The 21,460-nt window shown below is 44.9% G+C and overlaps 1 protein-coding gene across 1 annotated transcript in view; it reads right to left on the reverse strand.

Moving 5' to 3' along the window:
- Positions 1-2,408: 2,408 nt before the first annotated feature.
- The window catches only part of CETN3 (centrin 3), a 46,014-nt gene continuing 26,962 nt past the window's right edge, over positions 2,409-21,460 (reverse strand). The window contains exons 4-5 of the mRNA XM_077288950.1: positions 11,403-11,594; positions 2,409-2,876 (exon numbers count right to left, since the gene is read on the reverse strand). Of these exons, the coding sequence (XP_077145065.1) occupies positions 2,833-2,876; positions 11,403-11,594 (236 nt within the window). The 3' untranslated portion in view covers positions 2,409-2,832. The remainder of the gene's footprint in view (positions 2,877-11,402; positions 11,595-21,460) is intronic.

A 21,460-nucleotide genomic window follows, 5' to 3' on the forward strand; every position in this document is an offset into this window, starting at 1 on the left:
TGTCCCTTCAATCACCAGGGACATTATCACACTGATAATACAAGCCCCCAGCTGTCAGCTTTACCTTGGCTGATTATAAAAATAGGGGTACCCCATGTCAATTCTTCAAATTAGTAATTTATTTAATAGGATTAATAAGGCTAATCACCCTTTAGTGCCACATGAAAGGCATTAAAGGGTGAAAGTTTATTAGATATAGGCGATTGTGACATCATATGTCTACAGGACATCTATCTATTCTATCTGTATAGAAAATTGCTTTATGTAATTTAAAGCTACCGGCAGTTTTCTAACTAATAGAGTATTCCAGCATGTAAAAGATGATATTAAAAACACGTCATACGGATGCTAGTTGAGAAAAATTGCATTGTAATAATAATAATTTTATTTATATAGGGCCAACATATTCCGCAGCGCTTTACATTATGACATGACACTTGTCCTACTTTTCTGGATCAAAATCAGTCCCATTTTTATATGCTAGTGCGACTCCAGCCTACAAGAGGGTCTATCAGCAGATTTCACAATACTAACTGCATACAATAAATAGATCTCTTAGGCCTCATTCAGACGTCCATGCTTTTTCACAAATTCAAGAAAAATGGTCAGTTTCATCAGTGTCAAATTTTACCATTAGTTTCATGAGTGATATTCACATATGAATAAATTACAAAGCTTCTCCTATCCATTACAATGTTAATCACGGACAGCACATGCACTGCACTCTGATGCCATCCATGTGCTGCACATAATTTTCACAGATCCTTAGAATTCTTAGTGTAATTTTCATTTAAATTGACGGTAAAAATTGAACATGTTTCTGTGATGAAGGCTGCAGTCAGACGGCTGTTTATGTTCTCTCATGTGAGAGAATCGGGCCAATAATGCTAATGACACCCGTCTCAAAGTGTGACGAGTTTGAGCTGAGTGTGATCAGATTCTCTCGCATGAGAGAATCACAGTACAGGTGCAGAGAAGATGGAGAACATCATTTCTCCATGGTCTCTGTTTTATGTAAATCGGACTGCACTCAGATGCCATCAGAGTGCAGTCTGATGTTTTATACGCACGCATAGACTTGTATAGGTGTGCATGGTCCGACTAGCAGATGCACTTGCAGAATGCAGTGATTACACGCTAGTGTGAGCGAGGCCTTATGTAGAGACAGACCGCCAAATGAATAAAAAGTCAATACTCCCACAGACTATATGCTATGGGTGAAACAAAATATTTTACAACATACACAGTATCTATGCATAGATAGGAACAAGAACAATCTATCGGTCTCCTGCTTCACGTGTACACGCTATGAATGACAGCGGCACAATTATACATACACATTCAGAATACATACTTAGAATCTCCTCTTTATCTGGCATAGAGCATCTTTCTTTCCAAAACTGATCATCACATATCCTACACTGCCTTATCGGACGCTCAGGGTTACTCATTTTCTATTATTTAGAACCAGTATTTTGGTGTAATAAAAAGGTAAAGCATACCTGCCAATAAATTGTGATGGAAGGAATAAATCTTTCTGGCCATTAAGACTTGAAAACTTTAAAATTTCAAGAGTTTCCTCCTCTGCCGGCTCTTGAACTGTCCATATTCCCTGAGTGAGTGGGTAGAGACTAGCTATTTGGCCACGTTCGCACGTTCAGTATATGTAAGCCAAAACCAGGAGAGGGTGAAAAATACAGAAGTGGTGACGTGTTTCTATTATACTCTTCCTCCGATTGTCCCACTCCTGATTTTGTCTCACAAATAATGAGGTAAAATACTGAGAACACGGCCTTATGACTTCCATACACTGCACACTCACAGAAAAGGAGATTCTGCTCCGCTATCTCTTTGTAGCACACCCTCAGAGGCATAGAGGATGTTATACAGAAGTACTGAGCAGTGAAGCAGTGAATCCAGCCCAGAGGTGAGACTGCTGTTTTCTATCTTGTTTTTATGGTTCTATGCTTCTCACTCACTGTATAACTGTCTTTTCCTTCCTTTTCGAGTGAGTCCTATGGGCAGCATGTAACCGGATACGTCAATAAACAATAAGTCTGACTAGTCTCTTAAGGTGGGCTGTAACAGGTTTTAAGATTAAATGAGCAGTTTTAAGTGGTGGGAGTTTAGGATGGTCACAGGAGAGGTGGCTCGTAAGTGGAGTAAGAAGGCATCAACCTCCTCTGCTCATCAGAACATGTATAAAGGTTGCATTATAGGAGTCCTGGGAACAATGCCCTTTTAGTTCAAAACGTTTCCAATATTAGTAAAATTGTAAATGGTTTTGTTTATGTTGGTTGATAAACCCTGTTGATGCTATTCAGAGTGTGTGACGGCTTATAGAAACCTTTGAATCATGAATTTAATAGAACATTTTTCTAATTGTGAAGTAAAGAGACATAAAATAATTGCAAAGTGCAGTAAAATTTAATTCTAAAGCTGCATAAAAAATATCTTACAAAAACAAATACTACACCCAAAATTGTCAAAAAAAATTCTATGTAAAACATAACATGCTACAAACACTGACTCTGGGTTCACCTTATGTGAACGCTCTATTGTGGTGGTCGTCAGAGGGTTACATCTCTATTGTGTCCCACTAGAGAGACAAACAACCACAAAGCAGATCAAACAGCAGCCTCAAGGTCAGTTTTTGAACAGAGTTTGTCTCATTAAAGTGAATGGACACATAGAGGGGCGCATAACCCCCTGACTTAGTGCTCAGAGCATTGACATAATGTGAACGTGCCTCTAGCATTGATATTGGTCCTTAGGTCCGTCGTCCCTGCAAGCGCCAGGCTGCTTTGAAGTAATCCAGATCTTGACTTCTGATTATTCGTCACCAGTCATTATGGAAACAAATTCTTGCAGATTTACTGAAGAGAAAAAAAAAAAAAAAGGAATACGTAAGTGTACAGAATCGCCTGATTTATAGAGACACATTCTGGCAGGAAAACACAAACCCCTGTCCAGCTCATAATATTGCTATTGTTATAAAATACATGTTTTCTGGTAATTTGGTTAACCCCTTCATGACCCAGCCTATTTTGGCCTTAATGACCTTGCCGTTTTTTGCACTTCTGACCAGTGTCCCTTTATGAGGTAATAACTCCGGAACGCTTCAACGGATCCTAGCGATTCTGAGATTGTTTTTTCGTGACATATTGGGCTTCATGTTAGTGGAAAATTTAGGTCGATAATTTCTGAGTTTATTTGTGAAAAAAATGGAAATTTGGCAAAAAATTTGAAAATTTCGCAATTTTCACATTTTGAATTTTTATTCTGTTAAACCAGAGAGTTATGTGACACAAAATAGTTAATAAATAACGTTTCCCACATGTCTACTTTACATCAGCACAATTTTGGAAACAATTTTTTTTTTTGCTAGGAAGTTATAAGGGTTAAAATTTGACCAGTGATTTCTCATTTTTACAACAAAATTTACAAAACCATTTTTTTTAGGGACCACCTCACATTTGAAGTCATTTTGAGGGTTCTATATGGCTGAAAATACCCAAAAGTGACACCATTCTAAAAACTGCACCCCTCAAGGTGCTCAAAACCACATTCAAGAAGTTTATTAACCCTTCAGGTGTTTCACAGCAGCAGAAGCAACATGGAAGTAAAAAATGAACATTTAACTTTTTAGTCACAAAAATGATCTTTTAGCAACAATTTTTTTATTTTCCCAGCGGTAAAAGGAGAAACTGGACCACGGACGTTGTTGTCCAATTTGTCCTGAGTACGCTGATACCTCATATGTGGGGGTAAACCACTGTTTGGGCGCACGGCAGGGCTCGGAAGGGAAGGAGCGCCATTTGACTTTTTGAATGAAAAATTGGCTCCAATCTTTAGCGGACACCATGTCACGTTTGGAGAGCCCCCGTGTGCCTAAACATTGGAGCTCCCCCACAAGTGACCCCATTTTGGAAACTAGACCCCCCAAGGAACTTATCTAGAAGCATAGTGAGCACTTTAAACCCCCAGGTGCTTCACAAATTGATCCGTAAAAATGAAAAAGTACTTTTTTTTCACAAAAAAATTATTTTAGCCTCAATTTTTTCATTTTCACATGGGCAACAGGATAAAATGGATCCTAAATTTTGTTGGGCAATTTCTCCTGAGTACACCAATACCTCACATGTGGGGGTAAACCACTGTTTGGGCACATGGTAAGGCTCGGAAGGGAAGGAGCGCCATTTGACTTTTTGAATGAAAAATTATCTCCATCGTTAGCGGACACCATGTCGCGTTTGGAAAGCCCCTGTGTGCCTAAACATTGGAGCTCCTCCACAAGTGACCCCATTTTGGAAACTAGACCCCCCCAAGGAACTCATCTAGAGGCATAGTGAGCACTTTAAACCCCCAGGTGCTTCACAAATTGATCCGCAAAAATGAAAAAGTACTTTTTTTTCACACAAAATTTCTTTTAGCCTCAATTCTTCCATTTTCACATGGGCAACAGGATAAAATGGATCCTAAAATTTGTTGGGCAATTTCTCCTGAGTATGCCGATACCTCATATGTGGGGGTAAACCACTGTTTGGGTGCACAGCAAGGCTCGGAAGGGGAGGCGTGCCATTTGACTTTTTGAATGGAAAATTAGCTCCAATCGTTAGCGGACACCATGTCGCGTTTGGAGAGCCCCTGTGTGCCTAAACAGTAGGAACTCCCCACAAGTGACTCCATTTTGGAAACTAGACCCCCAAGGGAACTTATCTAGATGTGTGGTGAGCACTTTGAACCCCCAAGTGCTTCACAGAAGTTTATAACGCAGAGCCGTGAAAATAATAAACGTGTTTCCTTTCCTCAAAAATATTTTTTTAGCCCAGAATTTTTTATTTTTGCAAGCGTAACAGGAGAAATTGGACCCCAACAGTTGTTGTCCAGTTTCTCCTGAGTACGCTGATACCCCATATGTGGGGGTAAACCACTGTTTGGGCACATGCCGGGGCTCGGAAGGGAAGTAGTGACGTTTTGGAATGCAGACTTTGATGGAATGGTCTGCGGGCATCATGTTACGTTTGCAGAGCCCCTGATATGCCTAAACAGTAGAAACCCCCCACAAGTGACCCCATTTTGGAAACTAGACCCCCCCAAGGAACTAATCTAGATGTGTGGTGAGCACTTTCAATCCCCAAGTGCTTCACAGAAGTTTACAATGCAGAGCCGTGAAAATAAAAAATCATTTTTCTTTCCTCAAAAAAGATGTTTTAGCAAGCAATTTTTTATTTTCACAAGGGTAACAGGAGAATTTGGACCCCAATATTTGTTGCCCAGTTTGTTGTGAGTACGCTGATACCCCATATGTGGGGGTAAACCACTGTTTGGGCACACGTCAGGGCTCGGAAGGGAAGTAGTGACGTTTTGGAATGCAGACTTTGATGGAATGGTCTGCGGGCATCATGTTACGTTTGCAGAGCCCCTGATATGCCTAAACAGTAGAAACCCCCCACAAGTGACCCCATTTTGGAAACTAGACCCCCCAAGGAACTAATCTAGATGTGTGGTGAGCACTTTCAATCCCCAAGTGCTTCACAGAAGTTTACAACGCAGAGCCGTGAAAATAAAAAATCATTTTTCTTTCCTCAAAAAAGATGTTTTAGCAAGCAATTTTTTATTTTCACAAGGGTAACAGGAGAATTTGGACCCCAATATTTGTTGCCCAGTTTGTTGTGAGTACGCTGATACCCCATATGTGGGGGTAAACCACTGTTTGGGCACACGTCAGGGCTCGGAAGGGAAGTAGTGACATTTGAAATGCAGACTTTGATGGAATGGTCTGCGGGCGTCACATTGCATTTGCAGAGCCCCTGATGTGCCTAAACAGTAGAAACACCCCACAAGTGACCCCATTTTGGAAACTAGACCCCCAAGGAACTAATCTAGATGTGTGGTGAGCACTTTCAACCCCCAAGTGCTTCACAGAAGTTTATAACGCAGAGCCGTGAAAATAAAAAATAATTGTTCTTTCCTCAAAAATTATGTTTTAGCAAGTAATTTTTTCTTTTTGCAAGGGTAACAGGAGAAATTGGACCCCAACAGTTGTTGCCCAGTTTGTCCTGAGTACGCTGGTACCCCAAATGTGGGGGTAAACCACTGTTTGGGCGCACGTCGGGGCTTGGAAGGGCGGGAGCACCATTTGACTTTTTGAACGCAAGATTGGCTGGAATCAATGGTGGCGCCATGTTGCGTTTGGAGACCCCTGATGTGCCTAAACAGTGGAAACCCCTCAATTCTAACTTCAACACTAACCCCAACACACCCCTAATCCTAATCCCAACTGTAGCCATAACCCTAATCACAACCCTAACCCCAACACACCCCTAACCACAACCCTAACCGCAACACACCCGTAACCCTAATTCCAACCCTAATCCTAACCCTAATCCCAACCGTAACCCTAATCCCAACCCTAACCACAACTGTAACCCCAACACACCCCTAACCCTATCCATAACCCTAACCACAAGCCTAATCTTAACCCTATTTCAAACCCTAGCCCTAATTCCAACCCTAACCCTAAGGCTATGTGCCCACGTTGCGGATTCGTGTGAGATTTTTCCGCACGATTTTTGAAAAATCTGCAGGTAAAAGGCACTGCGTTTTACCTGCAGATTTACAGCAGATTTCCAGTGTTTTTTTGTGCGGATTTCACCTGCGGATTCCTATTGAGGAACAGGTGTAAAACGCTGCGGAATCCGCACAAAGAATTGACATCCTGCGGAAAATACAACGCAGCGTTTCTGCACGGAATTTTCCGCACCATGGGCACAGCGGATTTGGTTTTCCTTAGGTGTACATGGTACTGTAAACCTGATGGAAAACTGCTTCGAATTCGCAGCGGCCAATCCGCTGCGGATCCGTGGCCAATCCGCTCTGTGTGCACATGCCATAACCCTACCCCTAACCCTACCCGTAACCCTAACCCTACCCTTTTTTCACAGAGAAAGGTAATATTGGGGTAAATGAAAAACTGCTCACAGAAAACCTCCCCAAAAAATATTAAAAATTAACCTTTATTAAACCAATTAATTGATTAAAAGAGACCAAAAATGTGCACTTACTAAAACCTTCACCAAAACACAATCAAACCACAGGAAAGGCCGGGACAGTGCCAAGCCCTACACTCACTGAATGCACCCTGCCTACTTGCGGAGGTTGGCACCCTATTACCCTGCGCAATGGCGCCCCCGCTCCTCGTCGGCTCACCCTGCTACCCCTACAGAACCCTGTCTGGAAAGCGGGATTTGAAAAGATCATCCATACGGGTGCACAAAAAATAGATTGAATTGATAACAATGTCTGGGTGAACCTACACGACTGTCTGACTAAATATAATAGTCTTTTAATAACTGGATAAGCTTGAAGTAGGAGAAAGTGCTACAGTGCTATATTATAAAAAATCCCTCATGGAAGCATCTGCATACATATTATCTTAGTTGGTTAAATATATTGGGAACCCCTCTCAAAAATGCTGTCCCAATATTTGTAAGAGGACAATTATTGTGCTACACACTCATACTTCATATAGCCACACATTGCCATGATGAACTTTTTACAATGTCAGAGAAACCAACCGGTTGATAGATACCGTTCAATATATTTGCATAAGATACCTTCCTTTTCACTCAGTCAAAAATATACCATCTTAACTGAAAAGAATCCCCTTTCACTCAACGCGTTTCCCCTCCTCCTTCTTACTGAAGAGGTTCATCAGGAGTACAAACAAAACATCAAAGGGTTACTTAGCTTTCATGTGTTTCTCATCATTTTAAGCGGTATGGATAGCTGCACCACCGGGCCAATCCCCTATCTGTGTAGCGCTTACCGACAAGTGCCCGGTCTGTGCGTTTTATGGACTGTTATTAAATGCCAAACCAATATCACCTGGATAACTTCCACAATGCTGATCACATGTGCTTCCGGCCTCATCCACAGTGATGATGATGACGTATATGTGATGTAATAAGACGGCGTCAGGCGGACACGGAGTGCAGGCGTCACCCGTACACCGCTGATCATATACTACCAGGGCGGCCATGGAGTCTGCGCGTGCGCAGGGGCCAGCTAGACGCGCGTGCGCATCTCCAAAAATAACATCGGATATCTCTGTAGGGAGCGCACGCGCTGTGGCAACAGAGCTGACATGCCACCTGCGCACGCGCAAGAGCGCAGCTATTCGCGCGCGCGCATTCAAACTGCGTCGCAGACATTCTCTGCAGGGGGCGCACGTGCGGTGGTAACACAGAATTTTGTCCGTGCAGGCATCGTCCGCATGCGCTTTTTCTACAATGTCAGAACAGAAAATGTTCCTGCCCACTCCATCTTATATATAGCAACTCTGCCGCCGTCACAGACGTCAAGATATCCAGAAGCACACTTTTTCACACAGTGGTTTACCGTACAGTAAATTGATTAGAACGCACGGAGATATATAATATATTTCCGCCCTCATGCATAACATTTGTATAAACAGGATATATTATGCCCACTATTTACATGTACTTTGGTTGTGGTTGATGCCAACAGCATAACCCTCCTGTCTCGCTCTGATAAGAGTAACCCTACCCCTAACCCTACCCCTAGTTCTAACCCTAGTTCTAACCCTAACCCTAGTGGAAAAAGAAAAAAAAAATTTTCTTTATTTTATTATTGTCCCTATGGGGGTGATAAAGGGGGGGGGGTTATTTATTATTTTTTTTATTTTGATCGCTGTGATAGAACCTACCACAGCGATCAAAATGTACTTGTAAGGAATCTGCCGACTGGCAGATTCGGCGGGCGCACTGAGCATGCGCCCGCCATTTTCCAAGATGGCGGCGCCCAGCGAGGAGACGGCCGGACACCGGGAGGATCGGTAAGTATGAAGGGGTGGTGGGGGGTGGATCGGAGCACAGGGGGGGTGATCGGAGCACAGGGGGGGGGAATCTGAGCAAGGAGGGAGCGGACAGGAGGACGGGGGAGCCGGCAGGCGGACGGAGGGGACCGGACCCCATAACGGAGGACTGGGGGGGCGATCGGTGGGTGTGGGGGGGGGCACTTGAGTATTTCCAGCCATGGCCGATGATATTGCAGCATCGGCCATGGCTGGATTGTAATATTTCACCAGTTTTTTAGGTGAAATATTACAAATCGCTCTGATTGGCAGTTTCACTTTCAACAGCCAATCAGAGCGATCGTAGCCACGGGGGGGGGGTGAAGCCACCCCCCCTGGGCTGAAGCACCACTCCCCCTGTCTCTGCAGATCGGGTAAAATCGGAGTTAACCCTTTCACCCGATCTGCAGGGACGCGATCATTCCATGACGCATACGCTGCGTCATAGGTCGCATTGGCACCGACTTTCATGACGCAGCGTATGCGTCAAAGGTCGTGAAGGGGTTAAAGTAAATTCTAGTAGTTAAAGAAATTGTATCAATCTGAGATTTACCAGATTAAATATGATGTATTTTACCTCTGAAGGTGTAAACCAATATTGGGCCTATGGGAAATGTGTGCAAAAAGCCCATATTTATTTATTTATTTTTATTTACTTTACTCACTTACCGTATGTATATACTCGAGTATAAGCTGAGATTTTCAGCCCATTTTTTTAGGCTGAAAGTAACCCTCTCAGCTTATACTCGACTCATTGTCCCAGGGGGTCGGCGGGGGAGGTGGAGCAGCAGCTGTCAGATCATACTCACCTGCTCTTGGCACGTCTCTGCATGTCCCTGCTTCTCCGGAGCCCGCAGCTCTTCCTGTGTTGAGTGGTCACGTGGTACCGCTCATTAAAGTAATGAATATGGACGCGACTCCACTACCATAGGCGGAGCGCATATTCATTACTTTAACCCCTTCATGACCTTGGGATTTTCAGTTTTTCCGTGTTCGTTTTTTGCTCCTCTCCTTCCCAGAGCCATAACTTTTTTTTTTTTTCGTCAATATGGCCATGTGAGGGCTTATTTTTTGCGAAACAAGTTGTACTTTTGAACGACATCATTAATTCTTTCAATATTTATATAGAGCGCAGGTGCCGCCTGATGAATGCTCCCATCAGCCACCACCTGCTCTCACTGGTATTAGCGGCAGCAGGCGTAGGCTGATGGGAGCAGTAGTCCCATCAGCCGACGCCAGTGACCAGAGATAAACTTTTTACCTCCAATCAAAGCAGCGGGCTCACACTGTCATTTGACAGTGTGGGAACCGCAGCTGTCTGACCGGCGATAAGGACTTTACCACTGATCAGAGGCAGTGTTTGCCACGCTGTGATGCACATGACAGCGTGGCAAACACTGGATGTTCAGGCCTCCCAGTCAAGTGAATTGGATACGGGTTCAGGTCCGTGTACTGTTCTGGTACCCGAAACTGAACTTTTTTTTTTTTTTTTAAACTGTTCAGCCAAACCCACGAGACCCAAACATCCAGGGATCCGTCCATCTCTACTCATAATCAATATCTGGCCACAGCATTTTTCCTGTAAAAATGTGACAAACACCATACAAATACTAACAAACAATACTAGATACATTGAGATCTAGTCGTTATGGAATCAATTTACCGTAATAAGATATCATCTATTCATAATACTCTGCACCTCACACCCATTGTCAAAAGGCAAAAGGGTGGAAGAACTGAGAGGATTTTTGTTAGTCACCGTAAAATCTCTTTCTCATAGCCGTCATTAGGAGACAGAAACCATAAGTGATATGCTATGCTGCCACCTGGAGGCTGATACTAAGAATACATCTGTGATCACATCAGAGGAAAGAGAAATGAAATGGTAAATTGCGCTTTTTTTTGTGGTCGCCGTTATACGGTTAAGAACGGCGATCGCAACCCCGGGGTCAGTAAAAACCGACCCGAATCATGTTCTCTGGGGTCTTGGCTACCCCTGGCAGCCGAGACCCCAAAGAAAATGCGACTCTGGGGGGCTATACACTTTTTCCACAGTGCCGTTAAAAGGCGTATCGGCGGTCGTTAAGGGGTTAAGGAGGTCTAAAACAAACTCAGGCTAATCTCTTGTTATTGTTTAGCTTTGTGAGCACAGACTATGCACACACTGTGGGCTCGTAGCCCCGGGAGAAGTCATCCCGCCAGGACAACTGTGATACGTACAAACCCACAGAGACAGGAAAAAGCGCTAACTATGCCATGTACTACTACAAGCATTGAGATGGCTGCCATAGTGGATTCACCTCAACTACAGCACCAACCGCACCGGTCACATACAGGTCTGCTGGCAACAACCTGAAATGTTGGAGGATCAGATCGCTGTGATTTCTGGTTTAGCTTCTCCTTGTCTGCGCTGGAGATAAACCACCCAGGACGTTTCTGGCAGCCGCTCTTCTCCCTCCTGTGGAGCCAGTCCCCAAAAATGAGCAATATTACTGACAAAGAGTGCAACTTCCATGACACTTACTTTCACCATCACCATCTTTGTCAAACTCCTCAATCATAGCTCGTAGTTCTTCATCCGACATGTTCTCTCCAAGTTCTCTAGCAACTCGCCGGAGGTTTCTCATGCTTATTCTTCCTGAATCATCATCATCAAACAGCTTAAAGGCTTTCATCATCTCCTCCTGGGGATCGCGGTCCAATATCAAGTCTGTTACTAGAGCAGAATAGGAGGAGAAATTGCTTAACAGACTAAACAGAACACACAGAAGCCCTCTGCATTTTTACCTATATAGTGCAGCATAGGCCATTATTAGCGAATTATGTGGGGGTTTCCGAGTATGTTTTGTGTATACTTGTATTACTGCGATGTCCGTCTCCTTGGTTCCTTCTCAGAGCTATAGCGGGTGCTGCCAGCACCCACTGTAATATAAGTAGTTTGTGCTCTCCTAAACAGCGGACAGTTAGCGCTCCCTCAATTACTTCCACCAGTCCAGTATTAAACCCTGATGCCCCAAGCATGTGTGTTGTACTTTAAGGAAATATTGCTGTAATTAGATTGCCCTTTGACAGTGTATTTTCTGCTGTTTGCTATAATCCGATATAAAAAATTAAAACCAAAAAGTTATACAAGGTTATATTTACTTTCTATTATGTATTTATGATACTTTCATGTTTTTTTCCTATGTAACAATTTTATTGCCCTAACAAGTCCTAGCCCTAACCTTGGATAGGGTTGGAAAGATTAAGTGAGCTGTGGGAGAACACTGTACAGTCTGTAATCACGGTTTCTGCCTATGCAGAAAGCAGTAGCCAAGAGGTGTTTGTAATCAGCTGAGATGTTCTGCAAAGACAGAAACTGGGATGACAAAGCTCACATCATACGGAAACCTTTGTCATCTCGGTTGCTGCTTATGCAGAGTGCAGCAGATGGCAAACTCGGCTGCATGGGAAACATTGGCGCAGCAGCTATGTCCAAGATGCCAAAACAGCCTCTGGCTGCATTACTGATCCACCGAGCTGGCCGCCAGGCAGGCACTTACTGCACCACTGAGTGGGAGCTGCCTCACAAACTATGGCACACAAGGCAACTGCCAGTGTGCCTCTCACCCCATCCCCTTCTCCCCATGCTACACCCATGTTCATTCTTCTCCTCTGATACAGTTCACCTAATATAGCCTGCATCTTCCATGATGCAAAAGTCTCACTATATTGCTCTTGCTCCTGTCTAATGGCAGACAGAGAACTGCTTTTTCCTGATGTGTATACAGCAGTCTCATTGTTTCCTATGTAATGTACAGACAGCAGTCTTAATATCTCTTATGTGATGCATACAGCAGATTCTCAGAGTGTACTATACGACAGGGGTTGGCATTTAATTTTCCCGAGGGGCCACATGAGAGTCCGTGACTGTTGTGGAGGGCCAAACCAATAGGCTGAAATTAATTCTGCTTAACACTAATATTAACCCCTTTCCCACCTGAGACATATCCATACATCCCTGTGATCTGGGACGTATGGATACATCTCAACGATTGCTATCGTTGCCGGGTGTCAGCTGATTCTGACAGTTGACACCCGGCATTAAGTGCCAGGAGAAGTCCCAGCGCTTTAACCCCCTACATGCAGCGTTAAAACTCGATCGCAGCATTTTAGGAGCAGGCAGAGGGTTGACAGCCCCTCTGCCCTAGGATCAGAGACCTTGCGTCGTCATGTGGAGTCCCGGTCGTTGCTGTGGTGACCCGATGTTGTCATGACAACATCCAAGTCACCAGAGCAAGGAAAGTTGCTTGATCATGCTCAGAGAATGATCAGCAACTAACCCTGTCAGTGCAGCTATGACAGTTTGCATAGCATAGGCATGCTTCTGCATCCCCATGCTATACAAGCAATCAGCCTGCAAAAAATGAAAGTCCTATAGTGGGACAAAGTAAAAAAATTTTTTTTACAAGAGTTAAAAAAAAAAAATTAAAACATTTGTACAAATATTAACCCCTTCATGACCTTGGGATTTTTCGTTTTTCCGTGTTCGTTTTTCACTCCCCTCCTTCCCAGAGCCATAACTTTTTTATTTTTCTGTCAATTTGGCCATGTGAGGGCTTATTTTTTGCGGAACGAGTTGTACTTTTGAACGACATCATTGGTTTTACCATGTCGTGTACTAGAAAACGGGAAAAAAAATCCAAGTGCAGTGAAATTGCAAAAAAAGTGCAGTCCCACACTTGTTTTTTGTTTGGCTTTTTTGCTAGGTTCACAATGCTAAAACTGACCTGCCATTATGATTCTTCAGGTCAGTACGAGTTCATAGACACCTAACATGACTAGGTCATTTTTTTTTATCTAAGTGGTGAAAAAAAATTCCAAACTTCGCTAAAAAAAAAAAAAAAAAAAAAAAAATTGTGCCATTTTCCGATACTCGTAGCGTCTTTTTCATGATCTGGGGTCGGCTGAGGGCTTATTTTTTGCGTGCCGAGCTGGCGTTTTTAATGATAGCATTTTGGTGCAGATACGTTCTTTTGATCGCCCGTTATAGCATTTTAATGCAATGTCGCGGCGACCCAAAAAACGTAATTCTGGCGTTTCAAATTTTTTTCTCGTTACGCCGTTTAGCGATCAGGTTAATGCTTTTTTTTATTGATAGATCGGGCGATTCTGAACGCGGCGATACCAAATATGTGTAGGTTTGATTTTTTTTTATTGATTTATTTTGATTGAGGCGAAAGGGGGGTGATTTAAACTTTTAATGTTTTTTTTATTTTTTTCACTTTTTTTTAACTTTTTTTTTTACTTTTGCCATGCTTCAATAGCCTCCATGGGAGGCTAGAAGCAGGCACAGCACGATCGCCTCTGCTACATAGCAGCGATCTGCTGTTCGCTGCTATGTAGCAGAAAATCAGGTGTGCTGTGAGCGCCGCCCACAGGGTGGCGCTCACAGCTGCCGGAGATCAGTAACCATAGAGGTCTCAAGGACCTCTATGGTTACAATGGCGAAGCATCGCCGACCTCCGATCATGTGACGGGAGTCGGCGATGCGCTCATATCCGGCCGCCCAGCCGGATGCGGTAGTTAAATGCCGCTGTCTGCGTTTGACAGCGGCATTTAACTAGTTAATAGGCGCGGGCAGATTGCGATTCTGCCCGCGCCTATTGCGGGCACATGTCAGCTGTTCAAAACAGCTGACATGTCCCGGCTTTGATGCGGGCTCACCGCGGAGCCCTGCATCAAAGCAGGGGAGCTGACCTCGGACGTACTATCCCGTCCGAGGTCAGTAAGGGGTTAAAAAAAATATGTATTTTTCTATAAAATAGCTATTATTGTGTTAAAATGCCAAAACATAAAAAAAAAAATATAACTTTGGTACCCCAGTAATGGTAATGACCCAAAGAATAAAGTTGCCTTATCAATGTTACCACAAGAGGAACGACATAACAACCCCCATAAAAAAAAAATAAAATGGTGATTTGCTGGTTTTTGTTCATTCTGCCTCCCAAAAATCGGAATAGAAAGCGATCAAAAAAATGTCATGCTCCTGAAAATGGTACCACTACCAATAAAAACCTCAAACCTCAAATCGTTCCGCAAAAAACAAGCCCTCACATGACTCTGTGGGCTGTAATATGGAAAAATGATAGCAATAAAAGGGTCTTTTAGTGTGACAGCAGCCAAACACTAAAAAAAACGATATAAATCTGGTATCAAATAATAAAGTAGACAAGCATACTAAAGTGGGAAGCAATGGAAGAACCCTCCACCAGTACCATACATAGAATAATTTAAATAATTCCACAAATAGTTTGTTGGACTATAATACGGGCCAACTGCAAAGAACAACATTGAAAAATAGCAACAAAAAAAAAGAAAAACAGTCATAAAGCCCATCAGAAATAACTAATAGTAAATCTTTATTGGTAACAAAACAGGGAATAGGGCTAAAAATGCTAAAATGTTCACAGCATACCAAAATCACCTAAGACAGGCATGTCACAGATGTCAAATATCTTTTCTTTGCTATTTTTCAACAAATCTGGTATCGCTGTAATCGCACCGACCCAAAGAATAAAGTCAGCTAATCACTTAATGCATGAGGAATGGTGTAAAAAATAAAACCAATTCTTCACCTGCTGTTTTGTACATTCTGCCTCCCAAAGAATCAAGTAAGGCTCGGCGCACATTTATCCTGTGCTCTACGCTGAGTGCTTAAAACAGGGGTTTCCCTGTAAATCTCTGAAATGCGCGATTCAGACGGAACCCCCAGCGGAAGATTCCCTATGAGGAAGATGGCACTGTGGTCACCATAAGACCTGTGATACGGCGGTGTCCGTCTTTTTAGGACTGCATAAAAGTGCAGTCTGCCACAGTAACTCTGCTGCCTCATTATAGTGAAGGCCCAAGCCCAAAGAAAGTGCTCAGCGTAGACCGCCGGATAAATGTGATCCCAAACGTTATGTAGAATGCTCCCAATTAAAGTTTCAAGTCAATCCACAAAAAAAAGCAAGTCCCCACTCAGGTCTGTCATATGTTAAATATAGGGGGCTTCCACGTTACTGGTGTACAATGGCTCTGGAAAAGATAAATGGCTCCTCGCCCCCTCAAAAGAAATTCAGCAAATTCTGAGTTCCTAAATTCAAATGCCCCCTCCCATCCCTTCTGAGCCCCACAGTGTACCTAAACAACATATAGCGTTCACACGCTTGACATTTCTCGAGCGATGAGAGCCCGCCTAAATTACGGGTGCATGTTTCCAGAAGCACGGGCTGGGGATAAAGTACTGGTGACTGCAAAGCACTGGTCACTGCAGCGTATTGGTCGCTACAACGGCAGTTTGCAATTTTCACTCTGCAACATTCATTGCTGCTTGTTTCTGGAAAACACCCAGTCAAAATCGTTACTAAAACTATAAATTCCAAAAGGGGTATAATTTCCAAAATGGGGTCACTTTAGGGGGGGATTTTGCTTTTCTAGCAATTAGGGGCTCTGTATATGGAATCCGCAAACTATTCTAGGAAACTCTGCGCTCCAGGAGGCAAATAGCGCTCCGTTCCTCCCGAGTCTCTCCATATAGCTAAGCAGTACTGTACAGCTACATATGGGGTAATGCCACATTCAGTAGAAGTTGTGGGACAAATTTTGGTGCCATATTTACCCACTTGTGTGAAAATGTACAATCTGGGGCTAAAACAAAATTTTGGTGGTAAAAATGTAGTTATTTTTTCTTCACTGCCCAATGGTATAAAATTCTATGACATGCCTGTGGTGTCAATATGATCACAGCACTCCTACATGAGTTAAGTGAGAGGTGTAGTTTGTAAAATGGGGTCACTTATGGGGCGGGGTTCTGCTGTTCTGGCACCTCATGGGCTCTCCCAGTGGATTATGGCACCTGCAAATTATAACAGTAACATCTGGCGCTCCTTGCCTTCTGAGCTTTGCACTGTGCCTGAAAAATAATTCCTGATTACATGTAGGATATTGGTGCACTCAGGAATAAATGGACCTCAGTTTGTTGTAAAAGAAAATAACCTATTAGTCCTGTGAAAAATTAAAAACTTGGGGCTAAAACATTTTAGTGGTAAAAAGCCGGATTACTTACCGGTAGTGTTGAGCATTCCGATACCGCAAGTATCGGGTATCGGCCGATACTTGCGGTATCGGAATTCCGATACCGGGATTCCGATACTTGCCGCGTATCGGATACCGGAATCGGAAGTTCCAAGATTCAAAATGCAGAAATTCAGCCAATGAGAATGATTCCAAGTGTGGGCACATCCTGTTTAGCATGGAGGGCATGAAACTACTGGCAAGGCTGTGATTGGCTGCTGAAATGATGTCATGCTGCAGTTTAAAAGTCGCTGGCGCCATTTTGCGCTCACTCTGCTGTGAATTCAGTTAGTGACAGGACGCTGTTTGCTGACTGAGGGACAGTTTAGAGATAGCGATTTGCTTCTTTGTGCTTTCCAAAGGCTAATTTAGCAACCGCTGTGTTCACCTACTATTCACCTTGCTTTTGCCTTGTAGCGCTGTTTTCACAGCGATCTGCAAGGTCTGTGTGTGTGTGTGTGTGAGTGCAGCCCACTCTCTAGTCTGAGTGCAGCCACATAGGCCATCCATAGCTGGTTGTATTCAGTTCAGGGAGGGTGGTTCATTGCCTCATACTGTTCTTTTTTTTTTTTTTTTTCAAGTAGTGTAGTCTGCTGCTAATTTATTCAAAAAAATCCTATTAGTGTCTTTCCACCCGTCTCCAGCTAATTTGTGGAAAAACACTACATAGGATAAAGTAGAGGAGGGTTTTTGGGCCTTGCAGCGCCGTTTACGGCTGTCTGCACGGTCTCCGTGTGACTGCAGCTCGCCCTGTAGTCTGTGAGCAGCCATAGCCTGGTTGTCTCCAGCTCAGGGTTGTTCACTGCGTCATACCGCCAAATCAATTTTCATTTTTTTTCAAGTAGTGTAGTCTTCTGCTAATTTATTTAAAAAAATCCTATTAGTGTCTTTCCACCCGTCTCCAGCTAATTTGTGGAAAAACACTACATAGGATAAAGTAGAGGAGGGTTTTTGGGCCTTGCAGCGCCGTTTACGGCTGTCTACACGGTCTCCGTGTGATTGCAGCTCGCCCTGTAGTCTGTGAGCAGCCATAGCCTGGTTGTCTCCAGCTCAGGGTTGTTCACTGCGTCATACCGCCAAATCAATTTTCATTTTTTTTCAAGTAGTGTAGTCTTCTGCTAATTTATTTAAAAAAATCCTATTAGTGTCTTTCCACCCGTCTCCAGCTAATTTGTGGAAAAACACTACACAGGATAAAGTAGAGGAGGGTTTTTGGGCCTTGCAGCACCGTTTACGGCTGTCTGCACGGTCTCCGTGTGATTGCAGCTCGCCCTGTAGTCTGTGAGCAGCCATAGCCTGGTTGTCTCCAGCTCAGGGTTGTTCACTGCGTCATACCGCCAAATCAATTTTCTTTTTTTTTTCAAGTAGTGTAGTCTGCTGCTAATTTATTTAAAAAAATCCTATTAGTGTCTTTCCACCCGTCTCCAGCTAATTTGTGGAAAAACACTACATAGGATAAAGTAGAGGAGGGTTTTTGGGCCTTGCAGCGCCGTTTACGTCTGTCTGCACGGTCTCCGTGTGACTGCAGCTCTATCTGTTGTCAGTTCAGCCCCCAAAAAAGAAATAAATAATAAAGTTCACCAAACACACCAGTTACACCACTTTACATTTGTGTAGGCCACATTAGCTCATATTAAAGTCTAGTCCACACTTTAGAAAATTATTGTTTCTTATACCTGTTAGGAGGAGTTGCTCAGGAATAAGCACACAAATCCGTTAGTACTTTTCTGCTTATCTTTATCAGTCAACCAAGATGAAGAAGGCAGTGAGTAAGGCACGTGGGCGTGGGAGCCGTCGCGGAGCAGGGAGGGGACGTGGGGATTCTGTGCCTGCTGCGGGCACCGGTGACTCATCAGCACCCACTTTCACCAGGCAACAGTCATTCATGCGCAGCTTTGTGTCAGAGCGCCGTACACCGCTGCTGCGTGAAGAACAAATTGAAGCTGTTGTCGGATGGATGGCAGCTAATGCATCAACTTCCATTAGTGCCACATCCTCTCAGACACAGAGCACTGGAGAGCAGCCATCTGTCTCTTCACCACCTGCCAAATTGCCCAGGCAGACAGAGAGCCCAGGACAGGAGCCGTCTCTACTTCTGTTCTCTGAATCTCTTGGCTTGGAAACAGGGGGCCAGCCAAGCAGCATTGGAGAAATGGAAGAAGAGGCAGGGTGCAGTGATGCCCAACAGCTTTTTCTGTCTTCCTCTGAAGAGGCGGGTGGGCCAGTGGCTCCGGTCACCACATCGCAGGCCGCATCAGCTGATGATGACACTCAGGTGCCACTTACTGGTGCGTGCTCTGCTGCTGAGACTACCCAGGAGGAGCAGTTGGGGGCAGAGGGTAGTGTAGATGATGAGGTCCTCGACCCATCTTGGCGTGAGGGACAGGAAGGTGGTGGGAGCAGCTCTGAGGAAGAGATTCCCCGTACGGCCCAAAGAGGGAGAGGGAGGGGGAAGACTGCGGATCCTGCAGCCTCCGCTTTGGCACCCGTTAGGAGCATGTCTCTTCCAAAAGCCAAAAAGGGCGCTCCCAAGACTTGCAGTGCCTGGTCCTTTTTTGACACAGTTGCAGATGACATTTGCTATGTCAGATGCAAGGTGTATCATCAAAAAGTCAAAAGAGGTCGAAATGTCAGCAACCTCAATACCTCCAACATGTGGAAACATGTGCGCAACAGGCACCCGGCGGAGTTAGAAAAACACACTGAAGAGGTAGGCCAACCAACAGCGGCAGCTACCACCTCTTCAGCTCGTGTTGCCTCTTCCTCTAGCTCACACGCAGCTGGTTCGGCTTCCTCCCAGGATCGCCGTGGAAGAACCTCTGGCCCTGTTGTCCAGAGACCCGCTGTAATTCCACCCGTAGCACCACTTTCCAAGTCATCCACACACTCCCAGCCCAGTCTACAGCCATCGGTAGTACAGGCATGGGAGAAAAGGCGGCCTTTCTCGTCAAACCACCCACGAGCACAGGCTCTGACTGCAGGCATTGCCAAACTTGTCACTGGAAATGCTGTCATTCAGGCTGGTGGAGACTGACAGCTTCCGTGACTTGATGTCATTGGCAGTCCCACAGTACAATGTGCCCAGCCGCTTTTACTTCAGCAGGCAAGCCGTCCCTGCGCCCTGCACAAGCATGTGGAGGGACACATAAAACACGCGCTACTGAACGCCGTCAGTAGCAAGGTCCACCTCACCACCGATGCGTGGACCAGTCAACATGGACAGGGGCGATACCTTTCCCTCACTGCCCATTGGGTTAATGTCGTTGAGCCGGGTACAGACCGTGCGAGTGGCGCAGGACGTGTCCTGCCCACTCCAAGGATTGCAGGAATCCATTCTGTACGCATTGACTCCTCCTCTTACACCAGTTCCTCAGAATCATCGCTGCAGGAGCCGTCACAGTCCACCTCCACATGGACCCGTGATGAACGTGTACCTGTTACGACCGACATGAGCACAGCCGTGGCCAAACGTCAACAGGCCGTCTTGAAATTAATTTTTTGGGGGAATCGTAGCCACACAGCGCAGGAGCTCTGGAATGCCATCAAGCAGGAGAGCGATGTGTGGTTTGTGCCAGCGAATCTCCAGCCAGGCATGGTAGTGTGTGATAATGGCCGAAATCTGGTGGCAGCTCTGGGCCTCGGCAACCTCACTCACATCCCATGTCTGGCACATGTGCTCAATTTGGTCGTGCAGAGCTTTTTGAGGGACTATCCGGATCTTGATGCACTGCTGCACAAGGTCCGCCTAGAGTGTGCTCACTTGCGGCGTTCCAGCACGGCAAAAGCGCGCATTGCGGCTCTGCAGCGCCGACACCGCCTGCCGGAACATCGCATCATATGTGACCTACCTACCAGGTGGAATTCCACGTTACATATGTTGGAGCGGTTGTGTGAGCAGCAGCAAGCTGTAATGGAGTACCAGCTGCTTCAGGCGCAAAGAAGTCGCAGTCAGCGCCGTACAGACTTCACAACCAAAGAGTGGGCCACTATGAATGACGTCTGCCAGGTTTTGCGTCCCTTTGATTATTCCACGCGGATGGCGAGTGCAGATGATGCACTAGTCAGCATGACTGTCCCCCTTATCTGCCTGCTTGAAAAATCACTGCAAGCGCTAAGGGATGATGTTGTGGAAGAGGTGGAGGATGAGGATTCACCATTTCCATCATCTTCTGGACAGTCAGCGCCACGTGGTTCCTCACAAACGCGTAGGCAGGGGACAGTTTGTGAGGAGGATGAGGAGGAGTCAATGGAGGAGGAAGACGTCCGTCCAGAGGAGGGAGTTACCGAATTGTCCAGTACTCAGTGTGTACAGCGAGGGTGGGGTGATGACGAGCAGGCAGAGATCACGCCTCCAGCAGGGGACAGCGTTTCTTGGGCAGTTGGCAGTCTGCAGCACATGGTGGATTACATGCTGCAGTGCCTGAGAAACGACCGCCGCATCGCCCACATTCTCAACATGTCTGATTATTGGGTGTTCACCCTCCT

Source organism: Ranitomeya variabilis, chromosome 1, assembly GCF_051348905.1.
Source record: "Ranitomeya variabilis isolate aRanVar5 chromosome 1, aRanVar5.hap1, whole genome shotgun sequence".
NCBI classification, from domain to species: Eukaryota; Metazoa; Chordata; class Amphibia; order Anura; family Dendrobatidae; genus Ranitomeya; species Ranitomeya variabilis.